The sequence below is a fragment of the Antechinus flavipes genome, chromosome 2 (genome assembly GCF_016432865.1).
Source record: "Antechinus flavipes isolate AdamAnt ecotype Samford, QLD, Australia chromosome 2, AdamAnt_v2, whole genome shotgun sequence".
Lineage (NCBI taxonomy): Eukaryota > Metazoa > Chordata > Mammalia > Dasyuromorphia > Dasyuridae > Antechinus > Antechinus flavipes.
Window position 1 is genome coordinate 611665679 of NC_067399.1, and position 27229 is coordinate 611692907.

The 27229-nt window shown below is 36.2% G+C and overlaps 1 protein-coding gene across 1 annotated transcript; it reads left to right on the forward strand.

Moving 5' to 3' along the window:
* On the forward strand, positions 1–27229 carry LOC127551721 (cytochrome P450 2C19-like). The gene is made up of 10 exons (XM_051981692.1): positions 1–358; positions 2533–2836; positions 6942–7104; positions 9336–9485; positions 11904–12064; positions 12469–12645; positions 16351–16492; positions 21055–21242; positions 22073–22214; positions 26227–27229. The coding sequence occupies exons 2-10, from the start codon at positions 2666–2668 to the stop codon at positions 26421–26423; spliced, it is 1491 nt and encodes a 496-aa protein (XP_051837652.1). The 5' UTR covers positions 1–358; positions 2533–2665; the 3' UTR covers positions 26424–27229.

Genomic DNA, 27229 nt, shown 5'->3' on the forward strand with positions numbered 1-27229 from the left:
GTTCAGGAATCCGGATGCTTGGGAAGGAAGCGGAAATACTGAGACGAAAAGAGCGAAAGAGATGGGGAAGTCTGGTACAGGAAAAAAGGAGGTTCTATTAGTTGCTCTTTAGCATTTGAAACAGTAGGAAGCTGGTGTGGATCCAGCGCTAAGTGGGAGAGAGAACAGAGAACGAGTCTTAACAAGAGATTGACAGGTCGATGCCCAGGGTCCCAGCTGCAACTTCCCTTTGCTATGAGTGCGGGCTCGTGTGATACAGAGAATTCTCGGGATCTGGAGTCAGAGGATCTTCACCTGCACCTCCATCCGTCCACTTAATCTCTGGGACTTCGGCCAAGTCCCCATGAAAGAGGAAGTGGTAAGTGGTGGCTTCTAATACCCCTCCCAGATACTTCCCGACCTCTGATCCCTAGTTACTTTCCAAAGAGAACAGCCTCCAATTAATAACAACCCATTTCTATGGTCGCAGAGTACTTTTTTATTTCCCCAATGGCGTAAAAAGAACACTGAGAGAATATTAACGTTGTCTGAACTGCGACTGATCATTTCATCTCTCTACCTAGGTATCGCAGTGTGTGCAATATTCCTCAAACACAACCCTGCTAAAGTATTCATTTAAACAGAACCTTCATTGCAAATGGAAAGAACAAACATATAACTTGCATATAACTTCAGGGTTTTTTTTCCATATATTGATCAGTTTTGTGGAATTTTCTCACTTTTCCTTCTTAAAATTTATTATTGTAATGTTCTCTGAGGAGGAATCCAGGTGATATAAAAACAAAAGAAATTAACAAAAATCTATTTTTGGTAAATTTTAAATTTTAAACAATACAAAATGAGAAAAGAAAAAACATTGTCATGAGCATGAGAGAACATATTGTCATGTACACACGTGTGTATACAGTTATTTACATAAGAAAGAATTCAATATACAAAATTAAATTTCCATTTCAAGAAAACCTATATAATAAACATTACACATTGTTTTCAAAACTGCTCAACTTTGCTTTCTTATTGATTTCCTTTTGTACTCAGCTGGGTACTTTTTACTTTATTCTCCCCCCACCCCCATCCTCAAGAAGACTACAATTAAGCATGGATATATGTGTGTGTATACATATATATACAGACACATATGTATATATGTAGCTGTGTACATATGTACATACATAAATAAACATACATGTATACACACATATGTGAAACTATATTATGTCATCTGTCATCTGTTTTTCTGAAGGTGGATAGCATCTTTTTCCCCTAGATCCAAATCTCTCCATATTTTCCTAAATCAATCAACTCATCATTTCCTACACCACAGCAACAGTCCAACCCAATTATATTCCATCAAAGAGATTATGAAAAAATTTCCCCAATTTTTAAATAAAAATCTATTTTTAAAAAGAAAGTGATCAGAAGAATGTTTAAAACACATATCAGAAATAAGTATCACTGGGTCAGCTAGGGGATGCAGTGGATGGAGAACCAGCCCTGAAACCAGGAGGAACTGAGTTCAAATATGACCTTAGACACTTACACTTTCTAGCTGTGTGATTCTGGGCAAGTTACTTAACTCCAATTGCTTCAGCAAAAATAAATAAATATCACCTTTTATAATGGCTCATAGCCATCAGGGACAGTTCTGAGAATCCCTTCTATTAGAATGCCAACAATATAAAAATCTTTATAGCAGAACTTTTTGTTGTAGTAAAGAAATAGAGGCAAAGTAGATATCAGTAATTGGGTAATAGCTAACAAGTTGTAATATGTGGTGAAATGGATTATGAATGTGCTTTAAAAATGATAACTATGAAGAATACAGAAAAACATGGGGTGACATGAACTGATGCAAAGTAAGCAGATCCATTAAAACAATATGCATAATGAATACTGCAATGTAAATGGAAAATAACCACAAAACTAAACTGAACACTGTAATTATAAAGATCAACCTTGGCTCCTGAAAAGAAATTCTTAGTGTAGCTGGATGCAGCACTGGCCCTGGAGTCAGGAGGACCTGACTTCAAATCTGTCCTCAGACTCTTAACACTTTCTAGCTGTGTGATCCTGGGCAAGTTACTTAACCTCATTTGTCTCAAAAAAGAGCAAAAAAAACTTAAAAAAAAGAAAAGAAAAATAAATTCCTTCCCTTCTTTGCAGAATTCAGACTTTGAATATGGAGCACTGCATATACTGACAAACTTGGTTGATATATTGGTTTTGTTGAATGAATTACTCCCCCCTTCTTCCCCTTTTATATTTTTTGTTTGTTTTTAAGGGGCGCTCTGGGAAGGGAAGAGAGGTGAAATATAAAAACAAAAGATTTCAATGAAGTTTTTTTTTTTTTTAAGAACTCTTTTGTTCTTTGAATTATAATTTCTTGCAAATAAATAATGTTATCATTCAAAAATGACCAGGGAATGAATGGTTATTTCTTAGAAACAGTTACCAGGTTATTTTACCATGTAGCTATGCTACACTGAAAATTCAAAATATATTAAGGGAGTCTCTTTTTATCTTTACCAACAGGTCAAAGTCTATTGGAAGTAAAATCATAATTGCCCAAGAGAATAAGGAGTTGTTTGCTTGCTAATCAACTGTGTATTTTTCATAAGCTTTGGACTCTAGTTCTCTAAGTTCTTAGCAATAAGAAAAAACTCCCATGGATCCATCTGCAGTCACTGCTCTTGGCGTGATACTCTGTCTACTTCTCATTTCAGTATGGAGAAAGGGTTATGGAAAAGGAAAGTTACCACCTGGACCTACTCCTTTTCCAATTATTGGAAATATACTGCAGTTAGATACTAAGAATATCAATAAATCCTTTTGCCTGGTAAGTATATGGGTGTAGATTATGTTTGTCCTTGTGATTTGTTTAAATGTGGCTCACAGAAAGATATAGGATAACCTCTACCTAACTTTCTCCCAGAGAGACTTTGATTCCTGCCAGGAAGGGAGAGTGGTACCACAAGGCTAAAAGCTCTGCTTTCTTCAGAGAACAGTTTCTAAGGGAGAGTTATATCCATCTACTCCCTCAATTATTTTTGTTCTAGGAAAACTAACTTTAGATTTAAGCTGTGCTCCTGATTAACATTTCCTAACAGAGAATGTGATATTTTTAAGTTATATCCTAAAACTTGATTCGCTTTTCACCAAATTTTAGTTACATAAAGACCATAACAGAGAGTGAATAACAAACAACCCATTTATCTAATCCAATAGCAAACAGAAATCTGAGAAGTTACACAGATGAGAATATACCACATAATAGACAATGAATTAATTATCCCATTGGGAATGAGATATCTCAGCTCAACTGAATGAGAGAATCCCCAGTCTCATCTAACTGGAAATTACTTGAATTGGGAATTCCAATTATTGGGAAGACAAGCCAAGAAAGGGACATGATCAAGATATCAGGTCCTCTACATATCAGCTTCTTCCCAGAGTCTTTCTTTCCCTACAGAGATCTAGCACAGTATTTGGTACATAATATAAACTTAAGAACTATTTGTTAATTTGAATTGAATGTCTAAAAGTAAGCTTGGATTATATGATTTCTAAGATACTTTTGGCTATGATCCTATGATGCTGGGATACCTATTTAGGATGAGAAGTCAATAAATTGATCAAAAGCTTCAATAGGCTTTTCAATGGGAGAAATCGGGAAGTGATGAGAGACAGGGGAAGGAGAGGGGGAGAGGAGGAAGGAAAAAAGAAAGAAGAAAAGAGAGAGAGAGAGAGAGAGAGAGAGAGAGAGAGAGAGAGAGAGAGAGAGAGAGAGAATAGATATGTATACATATAGATATAGAGATTATCAATGGAAAGTAATTTCAGACTGGGACTGATAGGGAGAGACTGGGACTGGGAAAGAACTCCTGCAGAAGTTGGGATTTGAAACAAGTCTTAAGGGAAGCCAGAGAAGCCAGGAGGCAAAGGTAAAAAGGGAGAGCATTCCAGGAAATTGGGAGCAGTTGGTTCAAATGCATCATGTCAGGAAATGGACTATGAGGAATAGCAGGTAGGGCAGTGTAGATGAATTGTAGAGTGAATTTAGGGCAGTAAAGTGTAAGAAACTCAAAAGGTCAAAAGAGGTTAGGTTGTGAAGATCTTTAAATGTCAAATAATAACTTTATATTTGATCCCATTGGGAATAAGGAGCCACTGAAGTATATTGACTAAGGGGCTAATAAGTGATTTAGTAAAATCACTTTAAATATTAAGAAGAGGATCAATTGGAGAAGAAAGAAGTAAAGGCCAAGAGAGACCAATTGAGATTGCAAACTGCTGGAGAAAATAAAGAAGGATGGAATCAAGAGCACATATAGAGAGTTTGACTTTGACAAAAAGAAAAGCCACCTAATTTTCACTTCTTTTGTGACTTTTCCCTTCCTTCCCTCCACCTCCTCCTCTAGATGGCAAGCAGTCCTATACATGTTAAATGTCATAGTATATCCTAGATACAATATATGTGTGCAGAACTAAACAGTTCTCTTGTTGCACAGGAAGAATTGGATTCAGAAGGTAAAAATAACCCGGGAAGAAAAACAAAAAAATGCAAACAGATCACACTCATTTCCCAGTGCTCTTTCTCTGGGTGTAGCTGATTCTGTCCACCATTGATCATTTGGAACTGAATTAGATCTTCTCTTTGTCGAAGAAATCCATTTCCATACATCCTCATACAGTATTGTTGTTGAAGTGTATAATGATCTCCTGGTTCTGCTCATGTCACTTAAGCATCAGTTCATGTAAGTCTCTCTAGGCCTCTCTGTATTCATCCTGCTGGTCATTTCATATATTCCATAATATAAATTCCATATATTCCATAACATTCATATACCACAATTTATCCAGACATTCTCCAATTGATGGAAAGCCACCTAATTTTCAGACTGGGAGGTGATGTTTTGAATTTTGAAGAGAAGTAGCTTACGGCAAATGATCTGTCTACCAACTTTCTTGTTAAAATAAGAGGCAAAATCCTTTGCTTTCTCTAGCTGAAAGAAAGAAAGAAAAGGAGATTTAAGGAGAAAAGAGAAGGTTTTGGCGTAGCTTCTGTGAGGAGTTGGAAGGAGAATCGATTATGGAAGAATAAAAGGATTACCTTACTATAGTGAGGGGCCCAGTTAAAGTTAGATGATATAAGTTTATAATTTACAAATAAGTCTTTTTAGTTTTATGACTTCCTCCAGTTCTAGTCAACAGGATACAAGTAAGAGCAAAAAAGGAAGATTATAGGAGTAATCTAATGTTGGATTTAGTAAATCATGAGTGCTAATAGGACAGAAGGCCTGGAATTCCAGAATGGGGGGCAATATGGAGATGAACTGGTTAACTATAGAATTGAGATCGCAAAGGAAATTCAGATCAGGGCTAATGGACTGAGAAAGTAATAAGGGTTAGATGTTACAATGAATGCAACAGATAAGTTTTGAGGAATAGGACATGGGGAGAAATGTTACAATAGGAAGTTATTGTTGGAGGAATGCTAGTGATTTCAATTTGTGGGGAATGGTGAGATCCAGGGTATGACTATCCCTGTTTTGGCTGAAGTGGAATGGAGGAGTAAGTCATAGGATCTAAGGAGAATGAGGAAAAAAAAACTAGGAGATTAGGGTATTTGAAAAAAGCATCAGGGCAGCTAGATGGCACAGTGGATAAAACACTGGTCCTGAAGTCAAGAGGACCTGAGTTCACATCCAGCCTCAGGCAGTTAATACTTCTTAGTTGTGTGATCCTGAGCAAGTCATTTAAACCCGATTGCCTGACAAAACAAAAAGAAAGAAATATGAAGGAGCATCATCATAAATCCTGATATCTCCAAGTTTCAGAATGATTACTTAGTGGGCCATTGTAATAGAACAAATGAAAAGCAATGAGGACTTGATATAAGGTGATGGCTGTGTTGTTGAATTTCAGATGGCTCTGGAGCATCAATTTTGGAATATCCCATAGAGACTTGGGAATGTATAACTAGGGCTCTGGAAAGAGACTAAATCTTGATATATAGATATGGAAGTTATTAGCATAGAGATGCTAATTTAAGCCCTTGGAAACTGAGAAGTTCACCAAGAAAAAATGAAAAAAAAAATAAAGAAAAGATAAGAGGGAGCAGGATAGAGTCTTGGGCATATACTCTAAGCTATGGATGAAACTTTCACTAAAATTTACCATCCTCTCAAGATATCATCCTATATCTTTCTTCCTCCTTTTTCCCCCCAATCAAACTCCTGGAAAAAGTTGTCTACACTCATTGCCTTCATTTCTTCTCCTACTCACTCCTCTAACAATATTGTTAAAAGCCTTGGTCTGAGCTTTTCCACCAACAAACACTCTTCTGTTTCCCCAACCTTAATGCTCTCAGTGCTCTCAGAGCAAGAAAAAAACATGTTTCCATTTGATTCAATCCAATAAGCATTTGTTAATCACATATTATGTGCCAGGTACTATGCTAGATACCACAGATACAAAGAAAAACATAAACAACTCTGTCTTCAAGGAGTTTAGATATTAATGAAAAAATGAGTGATGTAAGTAAGTAGATATGTTATATATTGATAAAGAGGGAAAAATACTACTCACTATGAAGATCAGAAAAGGTTTTCCATAGGACATGATACATGGACTGAATTTTAAAGGAAGTTGGATATTGTAAGCAGCAGAGTTTAGGAATTGAAGTTGAAGTTGAAGACCCTGCTCTAGTGGTATAAACTACACTTACCAGCCATTCTGCTAGCTGCTATTCCACAGTTTTAGGCTTTTTGACCATTTGCGTTCTAAAGCATATGTTTTACTTGTATTCTCTTTAATGTAAATGTCAAAATATCAAGCTGGAGTTATTAATGAGTTCAAGATTTCTCCATGAGATTAACAATGTCAGTCCAAGGCATTTACTTTTATATTTCTCACATTGCCCTCTATATTTCCTCCTACAGCTGGCAAAAGCTTATGGCCCAGTATTCACTCTGTATTTGGGTTCTAAGCAAGCTATCGTGTTGCATGGATATGAAGCAATTAAGGAAGCTCTGATTGGTCATGGAGATGCATTTGCTGGCAGAGGAAGTTTCCCAATATCTGATACTATTAACAAGGGATTGGGTATGTTTCTGTGTGATCTAAGGCAGAGAATTCAGATACAATGAGGAATATGGAAATGTTGATTCTAAGAAATTGGAGAAAATTTACATATCAATTCAGTTGAATGAATATTGATTAATTGTCTGCTGTATCCAGGTATAAAAGCTACAAAGACAAAAATAGAACAGTCCCAGTCCTCCTCAAGGAGCTCCCCTACTAGATAAGGTGAAAGTGAGAGAGAGGCATGTACATAGAGAAATAAATATAAAATTTATACAAAATAAGTACACAGTAATTTAGGGTTTAGAGGAAAGCACTAACTACTAAGGTAATCAGAGAAGACCTTGTAGGAGGTGGCATTTAGAGTAAGTTTCCCAGAAAGGGAAGTGTTCTAAGATGTGGAGGATAAGAAGGAGAGAATTTTAAGTATGGAAAACCACTTAAGCAAAGCCATGGAGATAAAAATGTCATCTTTGAGAAATAAGTAGCTCATTTTGGTTAGACCTTAAAGTATATGGAAGTGAGTAATATGTTTTAAGCCTGGAAAAATGGGTTGAAGGCAGGTAATGAATGGCTTTAAAAGCCAAGGAGAAAAAATTCTGGTCCCAATCAAAGTTGATAGAAAGCTACTGGAGCTTACTGAGAAGGGGAATGCCTTATATCTGTGCCTCAGGAATATCATTTTGGCAGCTGCGTGGAATTCAGATCAGAAGGGAGATCAATTAAGAGTTTAATGCAATGCTCTAGATCGGAGGTGATGAAGTCCTGATAGAGTGATGGCTTTGTGAGTGAAGAGAAGATAGATTCAGTATATGTTGTGAGGATAGACAGACTAGACTGTTTAGATGGGGAAGGGGTGGATAGAGAGGGAGCAAGCTTTGATTAGCACCCCTGTGCCAGCCATTATGACAAATATTTCATAAATTGATCTTCCCAAGAATCCTGGAAAGTTGGTGACATTATTCTCATTTTACAGTTGAGGAAACTGAGGCAGATTGTGGTTAAGTGACTTGATCACAGCCACACAGGTAGTAAGTATCTTAGGTTGGATTTGAATTCAAGTTCTCTTAATTCTAGGTCCAGTATTCTATCTATAGTGTCACCTAGCTTCCAAAAGAATAGACAGTGAAGAGTTAAGGATTGACTTAAAGATTGTAAAAAGAGGAAAATGGCACAGAAGGATGGTGATGCTCCCAGTGGAAATAAGGGAGGCATAGATTTGTGGAAGAAAATACTGAATCTTGTTTTAAACATTTTAAATTTCAGATTTTTATGGGACATTTTAGATAGAGTCATCCAGCAAGTGTTTGTTGATGTGGGTTTGGAGCTCAGGAGAGAGAACCTACTCTCTCTAGGCTAGATATGTAGCTTTGGAAATCGGTTACATAAAAATCGTAGATTGTTGAGGCTTTGGGAACTAATGAGATCACTGATTGAGAAAAAAGGAAGAGGACCCAGGACAGAACCATGAAATACAATCACACAGTGAAGGTGAGATATGTGTCCATATCAGTTTCTTCCAGCTGGATATTCACCCTGTGTGTTCTGGTTCTACCAGGAACTTATCTTTTGACAATTTGACCAATGTCTTTTACTTTTTTTGCCCCCAAGTTTATCATAAGTTACTTATAAAAATACAAGAATACAATGCGAAAAGTATTCCTTTGAGCTACAAAGCTGGTAATCTATAAAATATATATAAAAAAAGTTCTTTCTCTTTGATCCCCAATGAAGTCTAGGAAGGTTAGGACTCTGAGCCTTCCTCAAAAGGCATGGCAATCCTTTTGGTTCTTTGGATCAAAAGATAAAGAAGAAGAGAAATAAGATTAAGGTGTTCCATATCTGTTCTGAGATCTTTAAGGATAATCTGAATCCATTTGGGATTTCTGATTAATGGTCTCTTCTTGCCAGAAGTAGGTTGAGAATATAGGGCTCCCAAGGGACCATTGTGGTGGATGAGTGTAGTGTGGGATGCAGAGAATGAAGCAGAAAACATGGATAAAGGAGAAAGAAGCAAATTGGCCACTTCTTCCCTGAACCTCATCAAGTTCTTCTAGAAAGAAGACTGGGGGCCATGAGCCCTTGAGCATGTCATCTGAGAGGTGAGAATGGACTTTGAGAACAAGCAAAGCAATTGAAACTAAAGAAGCTTATATTCATGATTTCTGGAGTTAATCTAACTTTCTCATTTATCTTCCTCTCATAATTCAGTTCAGGAAATTTTAAAATTTTTTTCTCTATTTCCCCCAAAGGACTCCTTTTCAGTAATGGAGAGAGATGGAAGCAAATTCGCCGCTTCTCACTTATGACCCTGAGGAATTTTGGAATGGGGAAGAGGAGCATTGAGGAACGAGTCCAAGAAGAGGCAAAGTGCCTAGTGGAAGAGTTAAAAAAAACAAATGGTTAATGGTTGTTTACTTTTCATGATTAATCACAGCAAATATTGTTTCTCTAATGATTCATATGGATCAAGGTTGAGCTCAAAGCTTTTAATGTAATTTACACCCAGCTACCCCCTCTCCCTTCTTCTCTTCCTCCCTCCCTTCTTCCCTCCCTCTCTCATTCCCTCCTTCTCTCCTGTTTGTCTTTCTCTGTCTCTCTCTATCACTGACTCTCTCTGTGTTTTTGTCTTTCTCTCTGTCTCTTCCTCTGCCCCTATCTCTCTGTCTCTGTATTTGTTTCTGTCTCTGTCTCTCTTTGTCCCTGTCTCTCTATGTATGACTCTGTCTCTGTTTATCTCTGTTCCTGTCTCTCTGTTTCTCTGCCTCTGGCTCTCTCTTCTCATCCATTGCCCGCTTCTATTTTTCTGATCATTCCTTCTCAGTCCTCTGTCAGCAGTTCATTAACTGTGGGTATACCTAATGTTCTGGCTTTAGCATTCTCTTTTCTTTCTTTACTTTTTACTTAGCATATAACTTAGTTCTCCTTGGGTTCAGTTATCTTATGTAGGCACATGATTCCAAGATGTATATGCAATCCTCAACTTTTGCAGAGGTTAATATTCTTAAAAAACAGTGCAAAAGTAAAAAAAGAAAAAATGCAAAAATTAATATATTGAACCTATTTGAAATACGGGATTAGGTTCCTGTGATCACCAAAAACTATAATCTTTCATGAGAGGTCACTGAAAATCTACTTTTCTGCATGTCATTCTTGATAAAATATTAATTCTGATTGTATGTATTTTTTCTAAAACAGTAACTATGAAATAACCCATAAAATGCAGTATACAAAATTAAATTTTGTTGATTTGTTTCAATCATGATCATACTCTCCATAACCCTATTTAGATTTTCTCAGCAAAAATATCGAATTTGTTTGCCATTTCTTTTTTATTTTATCAAAGCTTTTTATTTTCAAAATATATGCATGGATAATTTTTCAGTATTGGCCCTTATAAAACCTTGTCTTCCAAATTTTTTCTCCTTCTTCCCATACCCTTTCTTAGATGGCAAGTAATCCAATAAATGTTAAATGTGTGCAATTCTTCTATACATATTTCTGCAGTTTTTGTGCTGCACAAGAAAATCAGATCAAAAAGGAAAAAAATGAGAAAGAAAACAAAATGTAATCAAACAACAACAAAAAGAGTGAAAATGCTATGTTGTGATCTGCACTCAATTCCCACAGTCCTCTCTCTGGGTGTGGATGACTCTCTTCATCACAAGACCATTAGAACCGTGGGTTGCCACATCCTTCTCCAATTCATTTTTCAGATGAGGAAATGAAACAAAAAGGAGTAAGTGACTTACCCAGGATCACACATCTAGTATCTGAGACTGGATTTGAACTCAAGTCCTCCTGATTCCTCCTATAAAAATATCATTTTATTATTATCTTACTTCGGACTCTTATTCACTTCTTTTCATGGATTATAGCAATAATATCTTGATTAACCATAGTTAAATTATAATAATTAAATAACAATAAATAATAAATAATCTCTCCCCATTCCAATGCATCCTACACATAGCTGCCAAAGTGATTTTGCTCAAACATATAACCTTATGACTTCCTTCTTTCAATTTTCCTGCACATGCCTCTTCTCCATATCTTCTGCTGTCTACTCATATTTTCAAATGGGCTATTCTTCATTTCCCATTAGTAGAGAGTCCCTGAGTTCCTTCATGATTCAGTTCATGTGTTGCCTTCATTAGGAAGCCTTTCCACCTTCTCCATCCCAAGATATTAATGTCTTCTCTGAGATTTTTGTCGTTACAGTTTTGTTTGTTGTGTCCAACTCTTCATGACCCCATTTGGGGTTTTCTTGGCAAAGACACTGAGGTGGTTTGCCATTTCCTTTCTCAGTTCATTTTGCAGATAAGGAAACTGAGGCAAATAGGGTAAAGTGACTTGCCCACGGTCTCACAGTGTCTGAAGCCAAATTTGAACTTAGGAAGACAAATCTTCCTAACTTCAGGCCTGACACTCTGTGCCTTGTATCACCTAGCTGTCTTCTGAGATAACTTTTCATTATATGTGTAATACATATAGATATCTTATATGTACTTATGTATATATTAGATTGTAAGCAGCTTGACGGCACAGACTTTCAAAATTATTTCTTTGTATCCCAGTAGGACTTAACAGAACTGGATTCTTTTCATGAACAGGATCAAGCTAGTGGCAAGAAATGCCAGCTGGTGGTTAAACACACAAAGTGTTTATAATGTTAAACAGCGTTAGCTAAGGTGTAATCCAGATTTGTCGGGGGACACAGCAGAATATCCAAGTGGCAAGCTTTTCTTGTATTTTTGGTGAAAATTAATTTCAAACTAATGCTCAAGTTTCCTTCTTTCTCAATCTTTTCCATTCTTTAGGTCTGCCTTGTGATCCCACCACCATCCTTGGGTCTGCCCCCTGCAATGTCATCTGCTCAGTTGTTTTCCAGAAACGTATTGAATATCAAGATGAGAAATTTCAGCATTTAATGGAAATTTTAAATGAAAACATCAGGATTCTCAGCTCCCCATGGATACAGGTAGGGTATTCTCATCCCCACCTTACAGAAGAAAACTGAGGATGACGGAAGGTGAGTGGCTTGACTAGGTCCCATAGGTAATGTCTGAGGTCATGTTAGAACTCAGTTCTTTCTGATTCTAGATCCAATATTTTGTCCAATAAAAGTATTTTATTATTTAAGAATTCTATGTAATTCCAATAAATATTAAGGAGGCCTAGGAGGCAGAGAGTGGGATCTAAAATGATTCTAGAAGTTTGGGGGAAGTGAAAAGGGAAGTAACAGTTTTGCTGTTTCCCAGTGACTTCTGCTTACCCAGTTAATGTTCTCTTTTGATACTATTTGTATCCAAAAGTAAGGATTTATCTTGTCTATCCAGGCCAAAAAGAAAATAATAATGTTGTTTGATTCTTTTTCCTTTTTAGATCTACAATCTTTTCCCATCTTTAGTCCATTATCTCCCAGGAATTCATCATAAATTAATCAAAAACTTTCGTAAGATGAATGACTTTGTTTTGGAGAAAGTGAAGGAACATCAGGAAACCTTGGATGCTAATGACCCTCGGGACTTCATTGATTGTTTCCTGATGAAAGTAGAGGAGGTAGGATGGGAAGAGCAAGTATTATAGTGGGTAATCTGGCTTTAAGAGGGAGCGACTGAAATATTCTTCTCATTGGTATTTAGATGTACACATAAATAAGAGTAAATGAATATTTATTAAATCTAGAACATAGGTTCTTAACCTTTTTTGTGCTATGGATTGTCAGTCTGATGAAGTATAGTGACCCCTTCTTCTAATAATGTTTTATTTTTCTTATTTTATTTTGTTTGTTTTTGTGAGACAATTGGGATTAAGTGACTTGTCTAGGGTCACACACGAACAAAGTGTTAAGTGTCTGAGGTTGCATTTGAATTCATGTCCTTCTGACTCCAGGGCTGGTGCTCTATCCATGTGCCATCTAGCTTCCCTCTAATAATATTTTAAAGAATTGAATACTAAATTTCCATTAGAGTTTAGTGAAAACAAAACTGCATTTTTTTCCCATTTAAATTCACAGACTCCTTGGCATAATCTGTCTTAAGATATATCAGTCAGTCAACAAGTATTTATATAAAATGCTGACTGCATTGAGGTAATAAAGAAAAGTAAAATTAGTGCTTGATTGCCAGGAGTTTACATTAAAGTGGAGGAGATGTGTTGATAATTAGCTTTAAACATGATATATGCAGAGTAGATGGAAACTCACTTAAAAAGGTCCTAGTGATTATGCCAGAGTCTGTGATAGATCTGGAGTCAGAATCCCACCTTTCCAGCACTATAAGTGGGCATTTTTTGCCTCAAAAATCCATGCTACCAATTGCAATACCAAATATTCCTTCAGTTATGGGGGAAGGAATGGATATCTCTTTGTGGTGGAAGAAAGCGCCTTCAGGACACCAGCTCCTGTGATCAGAGACCCAGGGACCCCACCAGGCCATTGCTAAGGAAGCTATTCTCAGAGAAAAAAAGTATGACATGTGGGACCTTGTTCTAATTAATTACTGCTGCTAATTAGGTTCTGCAGCCAGGGTTTACTTTGTACTTGTTTTCCAAGAAACATCCTAGGGGAAATATACCCCTATACATACATATATACACATACATGTGAATATTAAAATATCTGTATTTATATATTTATATATACATGTGTATATATCCATAGCTATTTATAATCTGTGGGCATATAGGTGGTGCAGTGGATTGAATGCTGTGCCTGGAAATCAAGAAGACTCATTTTCTTGAATTTAAATCTGGTCTTAAATACTTACTAGCTATATGACAAGTCATTGAGGGCAAATCATTTCCCCCCAAATTCCTCAGTTGCCTTATCTGTAAATTGAGCTAGAGAAGGAAATGACCAACTGTTGTAGTGTTTTTGTCAGAAAACCCCAAATGGGGCCACAAGAGTTGAACGTGAATGATCACAAGCAATAATCTATCTATTTATAATTGTATTTATATTCATTTCTTGACTTTTATGGGGTAATGTTCCTAGAAAATGATGCAAAAGTAAAAAACATGATTATTTTTATATTGAATCTATAGAAAATAGAGGCTGAAGTTCCCACAACTACTAAAAATTGTAATCTTTTGCTAAGGATTGTTGAAAGTATTTTTCTGTATATAATTCTTGCTGCTACAAACATTAATTCTGATAATATGCACTTTTCCTTTTTTTTTTTTTAAATTTTATTTTATTTAATAATAACTTTGTATTGACAGAATCCATGCCAGGATAATTTTTTTACAACATTGTCCCTTGCATTCGCTTATGTTTCGTTTTTTTCCCCTCACTCCCTCCACCCCCCCCCCCCCCAAGATGGCAAGCAGTCCTATATATGTTAAATATGTTGCAGTATATCCTAGATACAATACATATTTGCAGAACCGAACAGTTCTCCCGCTGCACAGGGAGAATTGGATTCAGAAGGTAAAAATAACTCGGGAAGAAAATCAAAAATGCAAATAGTTCACATTCATTTCCCAGTGTTCCTTCTTTGGGTGTAGCTGTTTCTGCCCATCATTTATCCATTGAAACTCAGTTAGGTCTCTTTGTCATAGAAATCCACTTCCATCAGAATACATCCTCATACAATATCGTTGTTGAAGTGTATAATGATCTCCTGGTTCTGCTCATCTCACTTAGCATCAGTCCATGTAGGTCTCTCCAAGCCTCTCTGCATTCATCCTGCTGGTCATTCCTTACAGAGCAATAATATTCCATAACATTCATATATCACAATTTACCCAGCCATTCTCCAATTGATGGGCATTCATTCATTTTCCAGTTTCTAGCCACTACAAACAGGGCTGCTACAAACATTTGGCACATACAGGTCCCTTTCCCTTCTTTAGTATCTCTTTGGGGTATAAGCCCAATAGAAACATTGCTGGATCAAAGGGTATGCACAGTTTGATAACTTTTTGGGCATAATTCCAGATTGCTCTCCAGAATGGCCGGATTCGTTCACAACTCCACCAACAACAGTGCATCAGTGTCCCCATTTTCCCGCATCCCCTCCAACATTCATCATTATTTTTTCCTGTCATCTTATATGCACTTTTCCTAACACAGTAACCATGAAATAACCCATAAAATTCAGCACACACAATAAAATTGTAATAAAATTTTTTCTCCCTAGTAATTCCTAGAATTCTGTGACCTTTTGTGCTAACACACAGACATACAAAAACACTCCCTAACTGCAAATAATATTTGTTTTTCATAACACATGAAAACTACAATGTCATAAATACTTTATAGCAAATAAAATTCTTAAAACAAAAAACATTTTAAAATCTGAATCTTACCTTCCACTGTGTCAGATGGCTGGATGAGGGCATAGTAGTATATATATACTATATTGTTGTAAACCTCGCTATCTTGATCACTCTCTAAAAACCAAAGGCGAGGTCCTGGGACTTTATATATACTTTTAGAGGGTGGATTAAAAGAAGGTTTGAAGCCCCTTACACACACACACACACACACACACACACACACAACCTTAAAATAATGTTACAGGCAAAAGAGACTTTTTGGCTAAGGATAAGTCCAAGCAAAGGATAATAAATAATAATAACTTTTATATAGTGCTGACTATGTGCCAGGCATTTTATAATTATTATCTCATTTGATCCTTATCACAGCCTTGGAAGCAGGTGCTATTATATCCTCATTTCACATGTAAGAAAACTGAGTGACTTGCCCATGATCACCCAGATATTGCCCATGATCACACAGCTAGAAAGTCTAACGCCAAATAAAGTCTTCCTGATTTCAGACCTGTACACTGTAGCATCCAGGTGCCCTCAACAGCTAGCATCAGTCTCTTTCCTATCATTGGCCTCTTCTGAGCACTGCTGACTTAAAAAGCTCCCTTATGCCCTGGAAGGTGAGATAATTTTCCAAGGACACCATAGATAGAATGAATCTGAGGTCAGTTTCAGTTTTTCCTGACTAAAATCAGCTCTCTATCCATTATAATATGCTGCCTAATGGGGAGCAGGTAAAATGAAGTATTTGATAGTATTTTGTATATAGCACTAAATAAATATTATTCTTTTATTCCAAATTTAAAAAGTTGCTTAATACTATTTACCACATTTGGAGGTAAATATTTGGGGGAATAAGGGAAGAGTGTAATATCTGGATTAGCCAAATTCATGAGATATTTGCCCATTTCCCCACTCCATTCTGGATTACATAGTTCAGCTCTAATCCAGTTAATATATTTATCAACTAATTGTGTCAAATTTTTCTAGGAAAAGCAAAACCCACAATCTGAGTTTACTATTGAAAATTTAGTCTATACCACTCTTGATCTCTTTGGAGCCGGGACAGAGACCACCAGCACCACTCTGAGATATGGCCTCCTGCTTCTACTGAAGCACCCTCACATAACAAGTAAGTGGACAGATATTATGCAGAATAAAAGTGAGGAAAAAAGAGGTTCATGACCAACCCTGCTGAAACACTGCTTGGAAAAGTTTCTGTTTGTATTTAATTTTCTTTTAATATTAGTTTATTTTAGTTAGTTTAATTTTATTTCTAATTAATATTTGTTATTGTGTCTTCATGTTCATTATTTTTTTATCCCTCCCAGCACTTTGTGAACTATAAAGTGCAAAATTGTGCAACCGAATCTGTGGTATCACCAGCGTATGATCCTCCAACTTTAAGAGGTCCGATAAGGGGAACTCACTACTTTTCGAGGCACTCTTTTCTCTTTTTGTATGATTCTAGTTGTTGGACAGTTTTTTTCTTTATATTTAACCAAAATCTACCTCTTTGCAAATCCTCTTTTCCTAGTTCTGTCTTCTGGAGCTATATTGAGCAAATCGAATCCTTCCTTGATAGAATGGCCCTTCACATTCTGGAAAAGAGCTTTTCTGTTTCCTCTTGGTCCTCCCTTCTCTAGGCAACCATTCCTAGTCCTTCCTAGTCTTGTTCATCATTCTGTATTCTGTGCTTTTTGTCTAACACCTTGGATAGCGTCACAGAACTAGTTCTCAAATGGCTGGAACAAGAAGTTGCCAATACCACAAACATTCATCAGACAATTAGAACCAAGTTATTACCCATTGATTTCAGCTTATCAACATCCTCCTACAACACTGTTGACACAATTTGGGCTCAATCAGGACAGGAAAGAGCTAAAACCATCCTTTTTTCAAATTCAGAACTGATAGCCTAAAATTAAGCTAAACCTTTTGGACACCCACAGTCATGTTGAGTGATTTCACAAAATGCTCTCTTTTTTGATGAAAAGTTACTGTAAATCTGGCCATTGCGAATTTGATCAATAGATCATAATTTAAGAAAAATCTGGGGTTTAGACCTCAAGTTCTACAAAGTGATAAGGAAGCTTCCTTAAATCTATTTTGCTCTTAAGCTACAAAGTAAGGCTAACAACAACAACAATAAAACATTTATATAGTGCTTACTGTGTATCAGGTACACCATGAGGGTATTGGTGATTATTATTTCATATGATCTTCACAAAAATCCTGGGAGGTAGGTGCTATTATTATTCCCATTTTACAGATGAGGAAACTGAGACAAAAAGCATTTAAGTCAATTAATTATCTAACACTGGGTTGAGATCCAGTCTGACTCCAGACCCATTGCTCCCCAGCAGATTCATTTGGCATTCAGAACAAACAAAGCAGGATTCAATTCACAGTTTTGGAATGTGGGGGAGAGGTTTCAAAATTACTACAGTGTGAAAACAAAAGATATCAAAACTTTCTATTTATTTTAATAATAGCTTTTCATTTTTCAAAATACATGCAAAAATAGTTTTCAATGTTCACCCTTGCAAAACTGTGCGTTATATATTTTTCTCCCTCCTTCCCTTCCTTCCCCTTTAGACAGCAAGCCATCCAATATAGGTTAAACATTCTTCTAAAAATATCTTCTTTAAAAAATACAGAAAAATCAGTTTAAAAAGGAAAAAAATGAGAGAAAAAAGGTGAAAACATGTCAAAACTTTTTTTTAAAAAAAAGAAAAATCTGACGATCACATTATTAGAGGTATTTTAGAGAAGTATCCTGGTTAGGTCAATGAATGTAATTAGACTAGCTTCTCCAAATGTGAGACTCTCTGATTTAGAGATCTGTGTCTACATCTAAGTCATTGATAAAAAATATTCAATTAGATGTTAAATAATTCTTAAAATCTAAGTTTAAAAAAGTCCTATTCATTAAAGTGTACTGCTTTAAGAAAGATCAATGGGGAGATAAAAACTGAGGTAATATCAAAATGTATGAAGAATATTAGTATTCATCCAACCTAGATCAGAAATGCCCCTAACGATATTGATACTTGATGGGAAATGATAATAAGTTGAAATATTTTTGCTTTATCTTTGTTTCGTGAATTTAAATAGGAAGATGAGACAGCTATTCAATGTTCTCTTTTGCTGGCTGTTCTAAAATAAATGTTTAACAAAGATGTGATGGGTCAAACACTAGGAATCAGATAACCTGGATTATAATCTCAAATCTATTACTAATTATTCTTGGAACTCTAGACTAGTTACTTTCCCTGTATTGGGTTGGGTGGAACTTATGTGAAAGAGAGTAGTTTAAAAAAGCTTAGAAAGGAAAGTTATAATCAGATTTTTGGAAAGCTTTGAATGCCATACTTAGACATTTGGACTTTATCATCTAGGTAATGGAGAGGCACTGAAGGAACATTTAAATATGTTCTTAGGTCCGAAGATTTAGACTAGGAATTTCAATTTTCTCTTTTAAAAGAGGAAAGAACTAAGTGAACGATCATTGTAGATTATTCACCAACTATTAGACATTGAGGTTGTTTTAGTTTCTTTAAAATTATAATTAATGTTGCCACATATATTTCGGAATGCATTTTATTATTTTCTTCATGAAAATATTTTAGATTATATTCCAAATATTCAAAATTTGTGAGTTTTTTCTTTTTATACTCTGCCAAATTGGCTTCCTAAAAGGTTTTAAAAATCTATTTGCAATTCTATTCACAGTGTGAGTATTCTTATTGTTCTATAAGCTCATTAGTCCAGTTTTTCACTAATATTTTTGCCAATTTTATAGATATTATCTCAAATTACTTTAAATTTGCATTCCTATGATTATTAATGAGGCTTAAAATTTCAGGTGACTAATTCTCTTGTAAACTGAGTATTCTTTTCTTTTTGAAATATTTGTAGAGCACTAGGCCTGGAGTTAGGAAGACTTGACAAACACTGTGACATTGGAAATATTTGTATCAGTTTCTTATAAAGTTTAGATGTTAAATTTTATCAGTTATTTGCTATAAATATTTTCTCAATTTAAGCTTTTTTTACCTTGATTGTTGCTCTGTAGAACTTTTAAATTTTGGTTAGACAAATCTACTTTTTTTTTTTTTTTTTTTTGCTGAGGTAATTGGGGTTAAGTGGCTTGCCCAGAGTCACACAGCTAGGAAGTGTTAGGTATCTGAGGTCAGATTTCATGTCCTCCTGACTTCAGGGCTGGTGCTCTATCCACTGCACCATCTAGCTGGCCTGTGACAAATCTACTTTGACATGAATAATTTCTTCTATTTAATAGTTAAAATGTATTTACTCTCCAAAATTGAGATATTCCATTCCATTCCATTTTCTTATCTTTAACTTTTTGATCCAGAAGTAATTTGTTTTTCTATAATGTAATGGGGTAAGGATCCAAATTTATTTTTCAACATATTGCTAATTGGTTTCTCAACATTTATTAAATAATGAATCACTTCCCCAAGATTTATTGCCTATAGATTTGAATTGCTGGGCTTGATTATGACTTGGTTCTATTTCTGAGATTTCTATTCTCTTCTGCTACTGTATTTTTCTCTCTTTTTGTCTAGCAGCACATAGTTTTAATTAGAACTCATTTATTTGCTTTAAAATCAGTAAAGGCAATTCTCTTTGTCCGCTTTTTTTCTCATTAAAACTTGGTATTCCTGTTCATTTGTTTTTCACTAAAATTTCATTATGATTTGTCCAGTTCTACAAAGAAATCCATTGGTATTTTTATTACCAGTGCATTCAATCTATGAATTAATTTAGGGACACTTTAATTTTTATTTTTTTAAAAAATTATTTTATTTTAAAAAGCAGAATGAGGGAATTAGGGAATATTGATTTTTATTATATTGTGCTGACATCCAAGAACACTGAATTTTTCTTTATTTTTTAGGTATTCCTTTACTTCTTTATGTATATTATGTATTTTATTGATAGGTCAAAACACGTATTTCTACAGGTATACAATAAAAGAAGTAAAAAAGAACACTGAAATGAAGCGAAATACGGTGGAATTGTAATAACCAATTCCAATCCTGGAGAAGTAATAAAGAAATGTACATTACTTTCACTGAGTTTGAAATGTTGCATTTGGTTTGGCTTAAACTGTTCCATATTTCAGAGCAAAACTCCCTAGTGATAGTGTGGCAATATATTTAAAAATGACTGTAATGTTAAAACAAAGATATCCATGAAACTTGGTAGCTCTTGTGTTCTTTTTTAAGTGAGAGAAGAAAGATTATCAAAGCAAGAAATCCCAGGTTTACTTTGGCTGGGTTTATCCTTTCCTCCTCCACACAGAACTCTCGGTCATCATGGTTTAGAAAGAACTGGAACATCTGAATTCTCAATTACTCATCTGTGGGGAAAAACGACTTGAATCCATTGAATTTGGCCCTATTATTTCCTTCCCCAGTGCTGCTTATCCTGTATTTTATGTAAGGACAATTTAAGCCTGAGCTCTGAGGGGCAGGGGATTTAAGTGCTTCCCATAGATCCTTGGCTGACCAAAAAGACTGAAATGTAACTCTTAATTTTATTATTAAGGGATAAATTCAGTAACATTTCATTTCTTATTTAATTCTATGTGAGAGATCAGAGAGACTGAGGGAGATGTGTCTTTTTTCCCACTTTTTACATGAATTCTTATTTCTATTGTGACAGAAAAAATCCAGGAAGAAATCGACCGAGTGATTGGCCCAAACCAAAGTCCCTGCATGAAAGACAGAAACAATATGCCTTATACCAATGCTGTGATCCATGAAATACAGAGATACATTGACCTTGTTCCTGCCAGCCTGCCTCATGCAGTAACACAAGACATTCAGTTCAGACAATACCTCATCCCCAAGGTAGGCAGTGTCTCATTTGCTAAGAAGAATAAAAGAAGGGACATAACTAGCATCAAATGAATGGGGCTTTCCCCTAGAATGGGAGAAGGGTAACCTTTCCTCTGTGAAAGAACCCAGTCTTGCCTTTCATGGCAGTTGTCTGATGTCTCAGCAGCAACCACCTCTACAATCCCTTTCTCTGACATGCTACCTTTTCCCTCAACCATTTTTGGGATAAGAGCTGGATTGTCCCCCACCTGGTACATCTCAACCCTTGATTGACATGTCTAGTATGCCACTATTGCCATCTTCCATTGTCCCCAGTGAAATGATTTCTAACTAAAGTTCTACACTCCTTCTCCTAAAAGGGACTTTTACACACTCATACGATTATAGTACAGAGGCTTTCTAAAGATGTGCTCCAGACAAAAGTTCCTCTAGCCTCTGCTTAAACATATCCACTGAGAGCAGGCAGCCCATTGCATTTCTGATAGGTTTAATTATCAAAATTCTCCTTACACTACAATGCCTGGTAGATTGTAGGCACTTAATAAATGTTTTTTAATTGAATTCTTCCTCCTTGTAACTCACCTATTGGTCCTGCTTTTGCTCTATAAGGGCCCTCTCTGCAAACTGATTTTAGGGTACTTTGAATATGGGAGTCAGGCTATCAGGGTCCTGGTCTCAGCCTCAACCAATGTTGGCCCCTAGTTCCCTTGTTTGTAAATGTAGCAGAGGGGAATGGAGAGGGGAAGATTGAACTAGATGATTTGTAAGGTTCTTTTAAACTCTAACATTCCAGGACATCTTTTATCATTCAAATTATGGTTTTTTTTCTCTGTTTATTTCAGGGCACCACCATAATACCATTGCTGACTTCTGTTCTCTATGACAATGAAGAGTTCCCCAATCCGGATCAATTTGACCCACACCATTTCCTGGATGAAACTGGCAACTTTAAGAAAAGCAATTATTTTGTACCCTTTTCAACAGGTAAGGTAAAATTTCCCAAATCTCTGTCTCTGTATATCCAATTTACAACTTGTCTGACTTTGAGCAAATTCCTTGACATCTCTCAACTTTGATTTCCTGAGATATCAAATGAGGGGTCAGCCAGATGAGCCCCAAGCTCTCTTTTACTACTAAATCTTAGTCATGAGATGAGGATAATTCATGTCCTTCCTCTCTTGTTTGGGTTGTAGGCCACCATTGGAAGTGATGTCAGATACAGGAATTTATTTTCAGGAATGTTTGCTCAGTGCTAAACAAAATTAATGAGGCTTTGGCAATTGCTTCAGTTTTTCTAGGAAGATGTAAGACCAGTCTTCCCTTCAAATCCATCACTAATGTCTCCAAAGGACTAAAAACTGTCCCATGGGGATTTCTTAGCCAGGAGCTTCTTCTCTCAGACACAGTTTTCTAAGCATTTTTGCCCATGGAGTGCCTCATGATACCTCAGCAAACAGAGCAAGATGGCGAGATTATCTCAATGGCCCATTGCTCAGATGCCATCAGACACTATTCACCCATAGTCCTTTCTTACAGTCCTTAGAACATCACAGTGACTCTTGTGATACAATGATTTTTGACTCTGATAGATGAGACTGAGGGCATTCTAGAAGTCCTCACTACCACGTTGCTACCTTTTTTGTGCCTCTGCCACTAAGATTCTGATCTTGTCCAATGTTGTACCCAATTGTTCTTTGGAATATCCAGAGGCCCTTTGAGGAGCCTTCTTCCTGGATACCAAAGTGTTTTTCATCCTTTGTTGGAACAGAAAACAAGTTCTAGACCTTATTCTTGTCCTTTGAGTTCCCATTCTTGGATGAATCCATTGATAGCAACTATCAGCAAGGAAGAGTAGCTCTATGATCTCCCCAGCTCCCAGTCATGAGCTATCAGCTATTCCCTTTGATTCAGTGAGAGTTATTGTAGCCAGGGCCAAGCCCACCAGGAAGGACACTGATATCCTCTCTATTTTGTGGAAGAGAAGTGAAAGGATAATTTTGTTGAAATCTTACTGTAGCAAAGTTGCCCAGTGGATGGAAAACCCAAGTTTTCTTCCTGGGTTCAGGAAGAAGATATGAGTTCAAATTTGATCAGAGTTGTTTACTTGCTGTTGGATTCTGTTTCACCCTGTTTTCTTGCCAGTCACTCCATCTCTGTTTGCTTCAGTTTTTTCATCCATAAAAGAGAGAGAATAACAGCATCTGCTTCTCAAACTTGTGAGGAGGATCAAAGGAGATAATAATTGTAAAGTGCTTATCACAGTACCTTGCATATAAAAAGTACTATATAAATTATCTATTGTTATTATTAAAAACACAAATGGCAAAATTTTATCAATTGGAAATCAAATATGAAGTAAATATAAAATTAGAATTGAAGGGAGGCAATATTCAGTTTCAGTTTTGCATTCACTTAAATTTTTTTTAAATAGTATTTTATTTTTCCAAATACATGCAAAGATAGTTTTCAATATTCACCTTTGCAAAATCTTGTGTTCCAAATTTTTCTCCCTCTCCTCCCTTCTCCCCAAAGACAACAAGCAATCTGATAAAGATTAAATGTGTGCCATTCTCCTAAATATGTTTCCATATTTGCACAAGAAAAGATCAGATCAAAAGGGGAAAAAACATGAAAAAGGAAAAGAAAGTAAACAAACAAACAACAGTAACAAAACGATAACAATATTATACTTTAATCCACATTCAATCTTCATAGTTCACTCTCTGGATGCAAATGACATTTCCCATCTCAAATCTTTGGAAATTGCCTTGAATCACCTCGTTATTGAAAAGAGCCAAGTTCTTCACAGTTGATCATCATATAATCTTCTTGTTCCTTTGTACAATGTTTTCTTGGTTCTGCTCACTTCACTTAGCATCAATTCATGTATGTCTTTCCAGGCTTTTCTGAAATCAATCTGCTCATCATTTCTTATGGAACAATAATATTCCATTATATTCATATTCCATAATTTATTCAGCCGTTCTCTAATTGAAGGGCATCCACTCAGTTTCCAGTTCCTTGCCACTACACAAAGGGCTGCCACAAACATTTTTGCACATGTAGGTCTTTCTCCCTCTTTTATGATCTCTTTGGGATACAGACTCAGTACTGTTGGATCAAAGGGTATGTACAGTTTGATAGCCCTTTAGGTATATCTGCATTCACTTTTTAGAAGCAGCTAGTTGGGGAGGTTCCTCTATTGGGAAGAGGGGAAAATGGAAAATTTGCATGTGACTGAGAGTCCAGGACTTGAACTGAAATCTGATAGATGGAGCTTAAGAGGCAGCTGCCTAACCCTAATCTGTATTTTTAAGGACAATTTCCTACTGGGACCAAAAAGGTGGAAGTGTGATAAGGAGCAGAGAACTGGAAAGGCACTAAGCAGGAAGAAAGAAGTTAGTCCCAGTATATATGGACAAAAAATTATGTATAGTAGCTCTTTTCTGGGAACAAAGAAAAGGAAATTGAGGGGATGCCCATCAATTGGGGAATGGCTAAACAAAATCTGGTATGTGATTATAATGGAATACTATTTTCCCTAAGAAATTATGAGCAGGATGCTCTCAGAAAAACCTGTAAAAACTTTCATTTGTTGATGCAAAGTGAAATGTTCTGTGTACAAAATAACAGCACTATTGTAAGATGGGCAACTATTATTACTTAGCTATTATCAGCAGTATAATAATTCAAAACAACTCTCTGGAAGACTTATGATGAAAAATGTTATGCATCCTCAGAGAAAGAACTGATGGTGTCAATACAGATTGAAGCACATTTTAAATTTTTAATTTTCTTGAGGTTTTTTTGGGAGGGTGAGTGTCTATGTTTTCTTTCAGTGTGATTTTTATGGAAACATTTTGCATGACTATACATGTATAACTGATATCGAATTGATTACCTTCTCAATGAGGTGAAGTAAGGAGGGAGGAAGAGAGAGAATTAAAAGTTTTAAAAACAAATGTTAAAATTGTTTTTACATGTAAGTTTGGGGAAGAATATAATACTAAATTTAAAAAAGAAAAAAAGCAGATCCCAAGACTGCGTTGCCTGCTCCAAAGTGTGACTTGAGATGACCAAAGGAGGACTAACCATAATTCTTAAAATCTTTCTCCACTAAAGGCACAAACAGCAGACATGGTCTAGTTTGGGGAGCTGCAGTAGCAGCTTGCCTTGGAGCAGGGAACCCTTTCCTTTGATTATAAAGTCTGGCATACAAGAGCTAAATTTAAGGAAATTAACTGGAAGGAATTTCCCTTCTAGTAGAGCATAGGTTGGGGTTTCAGAAGGAGACATGATGCAATATTTTTTGTTAATAGAAGGGTTTGGTTATCTACAAGCAAGATCAATAGAGTAAGAGTAGATGTACCAATCAGTGTCCTTGGACTAGAGGAGAAATACGCTCAGTCCTCACTTCAGTGTCAATGGTATGGGATGCAGCCTATAACAACATCAGTAACAATAATTAGCACTAATAACTAGCATTTATATGGCACTTTAAGATTTACAAATCTCTCATTTTATCCTCACAATTATCCCTGAGAGCTGAATGCTATTATTATTCTCATTATACAGTTGGAGAAACTGAGGCAGACCTGCCCAGGGTCACACAGGTAATAAATGTCTGAAATAGCATTCAAACTCATATCTTCCTGATACTACTAGAGTGGTACCTATGCCACCTAACGTGTTGGATTTGGAGTCAGGAAGACCTGAGTTTAAATCCTGTCCTAGACATTTCCTAGCTTTGTGACTCTGTGCAAGTCATTATCCTCTGCCAGCCTCACATTTCCCATCTACAAAAAGGGGACAATAACAGCACCTACATTGCAGAGTTGTTTTGTGAATTAAATGAGATAAAGCACATACTTGACTTTATAGACCATAAAGAGCTATATTGATATTAATTATAGTTCTAGCAGTTATGGAGTGCCTCAAAACGGTGTCCTAAGTGACTTGTAAGCTTATGTTTATCATTTCCACTTATTTCTTCCAGGAAAACGGGCATGTGTTGGCGAGGGCTTGGCTCAGATGGAATTGTTTCTCTTTTTTACCACCATCCTACAACATTTTACCTTGAAGCCCGTCACGGACCTCAAAGACATTGATGTCACTCCAGTTGACACTGGGTTTAATCACGTGCCACCCTGTTACGAGATCTGCTTCCTACCTTCCAAGAATGTGGACCCCTAGCAGTGGTCCTGGCTCCTTCTTATTCTCCTGCCATTCTCTCCCCTGCATCCAAAGTCTTCCAGGAGTTGGACCAAATGGACTCTTCCAGCCTGATTTCCACCTGCTCCCCTCGGCTTTAGTAAAAATAGATGACAAGCAGACTCCTCCCAGGCTTCTTGCCCCAATGCTTTCATTCCTGCCAATTATTCCTAGGCTCAGAGTATTTCCTCCTGTTTCTCATTTTCTCTTGTTGAAATACTACCCATCCTTAAAGATCCATTCAGATGCCACGTTTAGCACTTATTTCTTTAGCACTTATGGTCTGTACTACACAATATAACATTTAACTATATGCTCAATTTATTTTGCTTCCTTTCAAGTATTTCAGTCTCATTTCCTGAGCAGATGAATGGTACAGTAGTAAAGTAACAGACTTGGAGTCAGGAAGATCTGGTCAAATCCTGCACCAGACACTTAATGTAGCTTTGTTCCCCTAGTCAAGTTCTTTGATATCTCAATCTCTTGTTTGTTCTTCTGTAAAAGGGAGAGAATAATAGCACCTACCTCCCTTGGTCATTGTAAAGATCAAAGGAGATGACATAATTAAAGCACTTTGTCAGCCTTCTAGCACTACATAAGTGCTAGTTAACGTTATCTTCTCTTTAAGTAGAATGTAAGCCACTTGGGTAAGGACTATATACGGTACTAGGCACAGAGAAGGGAATCAATAACTGACTCTTTGTTATACACTGAGTAGGCTGTTTCATCTTGTGAGAGTATATGCAAAATGCATTTGCCTTTTTTTAGGATATAAATATATATACATA

Excerpts from the sequence above, each read along its gene's own strand:
- LOC127551721 (XM_051981692.1), top strand. The coding sequence starts at position 2,666 with ATGGATCCATCTGCAGTCACTGCTCTTGGCGTGATACTCTGTCTACTT. Across the intron at positions 7,105-9,335 it reads TACTATTAACAAGGGATTGG|GACTCCTTTTCAGTAATGGA; the intron begins GTATGTTTCTGT and ends TTTCCCCCAAAG. Across the intron at positions 12,646-16,350 it reads TCCTGATGAAAGTAGAGGAG|GAAAAGCAAAACCCACAATC; the intron begins GTAGGATGGGAA and ends AAATTTTTCTAG.